The following is an 8455-nucleotide window of genomic DNA, read 5'->3' as shown; positions in this document are numbered from 1 at the left end:
CAAGGCTACAGTAACCAAAACAGCATGGTACTGGTACCAAAACAGAGATATAGACCAATGGAACAGAACAGAGTCCTCAGAAATAATACCACACATCTACAGCCATCTGATCTTTGACAAACCTGAGAGAAACAAGAAATGGGGAAAGGATTCCCTATTTAATAAATAGTGCTGGGAAAATTGGCTAGCCATAAGTAGAAAGCTGAATCTGGATCCTTTCCTTACTCCTTATACGAAGATTAATTCAAGGTGGATTAGAGACTTAAATGTTAGACCTAATACCATAAAAACCCTAGAAGAAAATCTAGGTAGTACCATTCAGGACATAGGCATGGGCAAAGACTTCATGTCTAAAACACCAAAAGCAACGGCAGCAAAAGCCAAAATTGACAGATGGGATCTAATTAAACTAAAGAGCTTCTGCACAGCAAAAGAAACTACCATCAGAGTGAACAGGCAACCTACAGAATGGGAGAAAATTTTTGCAATCTACTCATCTGACAAAGGGGTAAATGAAGTTTTAACAACCTGGTTTTGAAAGATGAGATGATTTAAATGAATGGAGAGGCACAAGCCATGTGCTTGCATTTTAAGACTGCAAAGCAAAAAAATAGCACCGTTTTTATGATATTAATTTAGACAAAATGCAGTCCAGTGGAAATCCAGCAACCAATTTTTTTCCTCAGGAGAACTGTAATTCATTTTCTGAGGAAGCAAAGAGAAGTGAGATAACATGACCAGCTAAAAATTAAGCTGAGTTATAAAGACAGACATCCTTCTCATTTCCTCAACTCTCCCTTTTGTAGCTCATTGGCTTGTGTTATTACAGCAGGTTTTACTAGGATACTTGGAACCTTTAACTCCCTAGCTTCTTTCATGCCCTTCCACTTACCTCTCCAGCTTTTTCTACTTAGGTTACTGTGTGAATTCTTTCTTGCCCCTGCCTTAAATTATAATCTCACTGGGACTGTGTCTTTAGCTCATGATTTTCTTTACACTGCAGATGCTCACTGCATGATCTCAAGTGTTTTTTAGTTAACATTTTGCTGATGGCTTCCAAATTGGTGTTGATCTTCAACTTTCAGAGTTGAATATTCTGTAGGTGGCTTCACATGTCATTCATTCCGTCTTCTCAGTTTATTCTTAAATATGACTCAACTTCAGCCTTTATCCCCATTTGTACTACATCTCTCCTCATTCAAGGACTCATTATCTGTCACCTAAATGTACTTGAAGTTCCCTGCGTCATTTCTTGGTCTCTTCAAATCTGCTTTTTATAAGGCCAGCAGGATGCTTTAGCAAAAATACTTATCTGACTTAGTGACTGCTCTTTTTAAAAGCAGAAATTATCAGATCTCTGATAAGAATCCCCAAGAGTAGGATACCTTGGAGTCTATTTGTGTATACAAGTTCATTCCATACCTGCAGATTCTGATTTTAATCAGATTGAGAAACTTGCAGTCTACCAGAATTAAGTTTGAGCCCCTCTGCCTGGTGCATAAAGTCCTCCATGACCTGGTTTTGGTTTACCAGTTGGTCACATTTCCCACTATGGCCTGATTTGCAGCAGTATTGAAAAACATACTCTCTTACTGTCCTGTCCCCCTACCTGCTGTATTCTTTGCATAGAATAAGTGCTGTTCTCTTTCAGTCTACATGAGATACCTTCACTTTTTTGGGGGGGGCAGCTGTTATTGCACTTTGCAACATTTGCCAAGTGCAATGTTGGCACTGACTCTGGGGAGTCAGAAATGTTTTGGCCTGTTTTATATGAATACTATCTTGTGGAAACCTTGAAAATTTATAAAATATTATTTCGTTGTATGGGAAAACGAATCAGTTTTAATAAAAATAATGTACACCAGTGTTAACATTAAAGATTGCACTAGAGAGTTCAAAATTAGTATAATTTTATGTTTAAAGAAATTTTAAGCCAAGTGCAGTTGCCCAAGCCTGTAATCCCAGCAATTTGGGAGGCCTAGGCAACTGGATCACTTGAGGTCAGGAAGTTCAAGACCAGCCTGGCCAATATGGCAAAACCACATCTGTACTAAAAATACAAAAATTGACAACATGTGTTGGCACATGCTTGCACATGCCTGTAATCCCAGCTACTTAGGAGGCTGAGGCAAGAGAGTCACTTGAACTTGGGAGTTGCTGTGAGCTGAGATGGTGCCAATGCACTCCAGCCTGGGTAACTGAGTGAGACTCCTATGTCAAGAAAAAAAAGAAAATTTAATTTTTTCTTCTAAGTAATCTTTTAAATTTACTTTAAGGAATCAGCTAGTGTCTTTCTAAGTGACATTTTGTTTTGAAGACAAATGTATATTAAAATGTGATTTGAAAATATGTTACTGTGTCCAAGTTAGACAAAACTTTTTTCCCCATTGTTTTGGGTGCTTACATCTTGTGTTTAAATAGTAAAGTTTTAGTAGCTTTTAGTAGCCCAGTGTTTCAAGTCCTCATATCCTGGGTTAAGTAGTTAGACTTTATAATATCCATGTTGGCAACAAGGAGATGCTATTTGAAAGTAGTCTGTAATTCCTAGTAAGAAACCAAATTATATTGTCATTGCATATATATATATTTTTAATGTTGGCTTTAGAGAATTTTGATTAGACAAATATAGTTTTGGATCTTTTGAAGAACAAGATGGGGAATTTGAAAAGTATGCAAAGATTTCAAAATCTAAATTCTGTGTTTGTAAGCCACTGTTAAAAGTTAAGACTAAGAATTTAAAACCTAAAGTAGTCAAAACTATCACCATTGCCTTTTCTAAGTAATACTCATTGTAGTTGAATTGAGTGCATTTATCTGCTCTGCACTAATGGAAACCATCTAACAGTTTAAACTTACAGCATTTTTCAAACACCGGAGGTTGATGGTTGTTTCTTGTGAATTACATGGATCAAGATTTGAATTCTGGTTTTGCCAGTTACTAGATGTGTGACCTTAGATAAATCATTCAAGTTTGCTTTACTGTAAAATGTCAACAGTATTATAGCACTTCCTCATGGAGTTATTATGAGCATTAAGTAATGCTTTCAGTAATCACTTAAAAAGAAAAAAACTACATTATTATGATCACATTTAAAAATAATCATCTGCTCATCTGTCTGCTTTTTCACTGAATTATAAATTTCTTAGGTCCATTACCTTTTTTTTTTTTTTTTTTTTTTTTTTTTAGAGATAGTCTTTCTCTGTTGCCCAGCCTTGTGTGCAGTAGTGAGATCTTAGCTCACTGCAGCCTCTGGCCTGGGTTCAAATGATTCTTGTGCCTCAGCCTCAGCCTCAGCCTCCTGGGTTCAAATGATTCTTGTGCCTCAGCTTCCCAAGAAGCTGGGATTACAGGCATGTGCCATTATGCCCAGCTTTTGTATTTTCAGTAGAAAACATGTTTTGCCATGTTGGCCAGGCTGGCCTGAAGCAATCCACTCACGTCCACCTCCCAAAGCCCTGGGATTACAGGTGCGAATCACCATGCCTGGCCTTGGGTCAATTTCTTTTAAAGTTTGCACCTCTGATACTTGCCCGGAGTCTGATTTATAGTTGTGAATCATTGTTTAATTGAATTAAACATAAATATCTATCCAAAAGGATAATGAAATATATTCAGCAGAGGAATACAAAAAGGAAACTAAAATGGGAAAGGGGAAATGAAAAAGCTTCTTGGGGTCCTACTCCTCTGTGGTTGGTCTCTTGCTGTGTCATACAGGCCAGGTGGGCCCAGAACAGAGAGAACATTACTCAGTGTTTCTGTAATGGACTGAATATTGAAAAATCTGACTTTTGTGATAAATTAAATTGTACTGTTGTGCTGTTATTCGTTAGTCTGTGCCACACTTTCTGTTGTGCTAAAGATAGTAGTCAGTGCCCACAGTGGTGTGTAATGTAAGGTTACATTATATGGGGGTCATATTTTTGGTATTTACTGCAATCCAGAGTGTACTTTTTAAGACATTATTTTTTACTTTTGTTAAAATTTTGAAGTCCCAAGCATAACAGCACACTTGATTCCCTTACTATGTAACACTTAACAGTTTGTTGTAGATACCCTGAGCCCACTGTTGGAAATCATATATTTACTTTATTGGTAAGTAAGGATTATTTTTTTTTAATACATATACATGAAACAGGCTGCCTTAAGTCATTTAAGAAGATACTTAAGCCTACATCTTACTGTATTTGCCAGCAGTAGACCCAGACTCATTACTTCCATGAACTCATGTATATGTTGTGTGTGTGTGTGTGTGTATTTTTAAATGCATATGTGTGTAGTATTAGGTTTAAACAGATTAATATTAGAATTTACAACTATTTTTATATTTATTTATTTATTTATTTATTTTTTGAGAGTTTCACTCTGTCATCCAGACTGGAATACAGTGGTGTAATCTTGACTCACTGCAACCTCTGCCTTCCAAGTTCAAGTGACTCTCCTGCCTCAGCTTCCTGAGTAGCTGGGATTGCAGGCACCTGCCACTATGCCCAACTCATTTTTTTTGTATTTTTAGTAGAGACAGGGGTTTCACTATGTTGACCAGGCTGATCTCAAACTCCAGACCTCAGGTGATCTGCCTGCCTCTGCCTTCCAAAGTGCTGGGATTACAGATATGTGCCACCACAGCCAGCCAGAATTTGTTTCTGGCAACCATATTTTGATTTTTAAAAAGTTTATGATTCTCATAGAAACAGATAAGACTATTGTATTCAGAAGTACTGAATGTTAGGTAATGCTCATAAAATACATTAGGACTAGTGTGTACTGAATTTACTAGTAGGGCATTATTTCTCAGATCTTCAAGAACATTGGTAAACTGGGTTCTGTGGCTTAAGCTTGTAATCCCAGCATTTTGTGAGGCTGAGGTGGGAGAATTGCTTGAGCTTGAGAACTGGAGATAAGTCAGAGAAAAATAGTGAGACCTTGTCTGTACAAAAAAATATAAAAAATTAGCTGAGCATAGTGGCATACGCTTGTTGCAGCTACTGAAGTAGGCTGAGGCAGAAGGATCGCTTGAATTCTGGAGTCAAAGGTGCAGTGAACAGTAATTGTGCCACTGTACTCTAGCCTGAGTGACAGAACAAGAAAAGACCCCATCTCAAAAAATAAAACAGAATACTTGTAATATTGTATGCTTTTACTTTATGACAAGCAAAGATGATGTATGTCCTTTCATTAGTTTTCTTAAGTTTTAAAGCATCTGCTCTTATTGTTGATGATATGTTTTCTGCCTTTTCAGTGGATGATGCTGGCAAAATAGAACATGATGGTTCCACTGGAGTGACCATCGATGGAGAATCAGAAATGGATCCTTGTAAAGTGGATGGCACTTGTCCTGAAGTCATCAAGGTATACATTTTTAAAGCTGACCCTGGAGAAGATGACTTAGGTAAGAGGAAGCCGTCAGCATTTTATACGTCATCATCCAAATGTTTCAACCAAATGGTGTCAAAACAATAAACAGGTTACTTTTTTTCATTGATATTTAGCATTTAGTTTAGATTATTTAGGTTGGAAAATTTGAACTCTTTTCCAAAGACAACTTTTAAGACATATTTTTGATTTAGTAATATGAAAATATATGAAAACATGGAAGCAAAATATGTGAAAATGAACTCTCTAATAATTTTTGGAGCTTTCATCTTTTCTGATAGGTGAGACTGTAGACATTGTGGAGAGTGAGCCTGAAAATGATCATAGAGTTGAACTACTTGATCAGAACAGCAGTATTCGTGTTCCCAGGGAAAAGATGGTTTATATGACTGTCAATGACTCTCAACAAGAAGATGAAGATTTAAGTATGTGGGTTTTTTTTAAAAAAAATTTTACTTTAAGTTCTGGGATACATGTGCTGAATGTGCAGGTTTGTTACATAGGTATGCATGTGCCATGGTGGTTTGCTGCACCTATCAACCCATCATCTAGGTTTTTAAGCCCACCATCCATTAGGTATTTGTCTTGCACTCCACCCCACAACAGGCCCCAGTGTGTGATGTTCCCCTCCTTGTGTCCATGTGTCCTCATTGTTCAACTCCCACTTATGAGTGAGAACATGTGGTGTTTGGTTTTCTATTCTTGTGTTAATTTGCTGAGGATGGTGGTTTCCAGCTCTGTGGCTTTTTTTGTGGAAGAGGGTTTTATGTTTCTATAAATAGTGTTTTTTGTTTTTGTTTTTTTGAGACAGAGTCTTATTCTGTCGCCAGGCTGGAGTGCAGTGGCGCAATCTTAGCTCACTGCAACTTCCACCTCCAAGGTTCCTGCCTCAGCCTGTCAAGTAGCTGAGACTACAGGCACGCACCACCACACCCAGCTAATTTTTGTATTTTTAGTAGAGATGAGGGTTTCACCATGTTGGCCAGGATGGTCTCGATCTGTTGACCTCATGATCCGCTCACCTTGGTCTCCCAAAGTGCTGGGATTACAGGCATGAGCCACTGTGCTCTGCCCAAGCTGTTTTTTTTTTAATGCAACCAATATTTGAAAAAAAAAGCAACACTGTTTTAGAGATTACTATATTGCCATATTCCAAGGAAATATATCAGTGACTATGTATGTTTTCATTGTTGCTTTATAAGCTAATTATGGTTAAAGCCAAGAAACAAATGATTAATTCAGCAGTTTATTTTTTCCTACTACTGTATTTTTTCTGTGTGATCTCTGTAAACCTAGTCACAAAAAATTTTTTATTTATTTTGTGCTTAGATGTTGCTGAAATTGCTGATGAAGTTTATATGGAAGTGATCGTAGGAGAGGAGGATGCTGCTGTTGCAGCAGCAGCAGCTGCTGTGCATGATGAGCAGCAAATTGATGAGGATGAAATGAAAACCTTCGTGCCAATTGCATGGGCAGCAGCTTATGGTAACTTACATAGTACCTAGAAGGATTGAGTGGTTTTTGAACATTAATTCGCTGTTGAAAGTGATTTCTGTGGTCTTAGGGTTTCATGATTTAAGCAAAAGTAGAGGAAGATTACATAGTCTCCTTGTTGCCTTTAATTTTAACATGAACTTTCATGCCTTTATTACCTAAGTGTGGGAGCTTTCAGTCTAACATTTTAAATCTTGGTTTATAGGTAACTCATAACTTTACAATTTTGGGAGGTAATAAGGGAGTCCAATAGAGCAAGATATGGAAGCTAGGCACTTCTCATGGTCTTGCCATAAATATGCCCATAAAACACATTATCTGCAGTTGGGGGCCAGGTGTAGTGGCTCACGTGTGTAATCCCAGCACTTTGGTAGTCTGAGGTAGGTGGATGACTTGAGGTCAGGAGTTCAAGATCAACCTGGCCAATATGGTGAAACCTCCTCTCTACTAAAAATACAAAAAAATGAGATGGGTATGATGGTGTGTTCCTATAATCCCAGCTATTCAGGATGCTGAGGCAGGATAATCTGTTGAACCTGAGAGGAGGAGGTTGCAGTGAGCCAAGATTATACCTCTGTATTCTAGCCTGGGTGACAGAGCAAGACTCTGTCTCAAAAATACATTAAAAAAATAAAATAAAAATAAAAAATAAAGACTTTCTGTCATTCGTGAATGTCAGGACTTCTTGTTAATAAAGAATTCCTGATTGTTTAGAATTTATAATGTTGTGTAATTTTGTGTTTTAATGCACATCATTAGGTAATAATTCTGATGGAATTGAAAACCGGAATGGCACTGCAAGTGCTCTCTTGCACGTAGATGAGTCTGCTGGCCTTGGCAGACTGGCTAAACAAAAACCAAAGAAAAAGAGAAGACCTGATTCCAGGCAGTACCAAACAGGTGAGTTCCACAGGAGTGTTATGACGGAGTTTTAGCTGCTAGGCCACGTGCATTTTTGTGTATTGAATTTGAAAGAAAAAATTTCAAAATTCAGTGATATTCATGAATGATTTTCTTGGATAAAAAGAAACAGTTGTGCCTCAAACATTCAGGAAAAAGAATTAAAATCCTCTGGTGATTTTAGTGAAAAGGAAAATAAATTTCTAAAATGTTACCTAACTTTAAGTGAACAAAATTACATGGATCTATGTATACCAGCATAAAGCAGGTATAATCTACAGAGAAGTGGAAGAAGTACCTAGGTTATTTATAGGACAGATTACTATCCTGTGTTGTTTTGAATGCTTCTTTGCATATTAAAATTTATTTATAGGTGCAGTTAAGCTTTACTCTTAGCATATATTTGGCTTGGAGTCAGTCACCAAAGAAGAAATGCAGCCTTGATTTTTATGAGTTATTTGCTATACATTTCTAAATTTATGTTCTTTTATCACTGCTTGATTGATTTATTTTTTTAAGCTGGAGGGGGTGAGATTGGTTCATACTGAACCAAACCACTTCTGTTGATTAGGACATTACTATAACTCTTAACATTGAAAAGCAGTAAAAGGAATGTTAATAAAAGTATTTGCCCAGTAATGTTCATAACACAAGCTTTAAATTCATGAGGAAACCAGAAGTTTGATT

General features: G+C 37.1%; 1 protein-coding gene across 4 annotated transcripts in view; it reads left to right on the top strand.

The window, feature by feature from the left end:
• ZFY (zinc finger protein Y-linked) overlaps positions 1 to 8455 on the top strand; it is a 63560-nt gene that overhangs the window by 51414 nt on the left and 3691 nt on the right. For 2 of the 4 annotated variants that reach the window (XM_026451325.2, XM_026451324.2), the window contains 4 exons: positions 5241 to 5390; positions 5656 to 5799; positions 6704 to 6859; positions 7628 to 7768. In XM_026451325.2, the coding sequence (XP_026307110.1) occupies positions 5241 to 5390; positions 5656 to 5799; positions 6704 to 6859; positions 7628 to 7768 (591 nt within the window). Of the gene's footprint in view, positions 1 to 5215; positions 5391 to 5655; positions 5800 to 6703; positions 6860 to 7627; positions 7769 to 8455 lie in introns of those variants that run through there. The other 2 variants (XM_026451327.1, XM_026451326.2) reach the window with 2 other exon arrangements.

This window comes from Piliocolobus tephrosceles, chromosome Y (assembly GCF_002776525.5).
Source record: "Piliocolobus tephrosceles isolate RC106 chromosome Y, ASM277652v3, whole genome shotgun sequence".
Classification (NCBI taxonomy): domain Eukaryota; kingdom Metazoa; phylum Chordata; class Mammalia; order Primates; family Cercopithecidae; genus Piliocolobus; species Piliocolobus tephrosceles.
The sequence above is the reverse complement of the archived record's forward strand: the minus strand, read 5'-3'. Positions and strand labels throughout refer to the sequence as shown.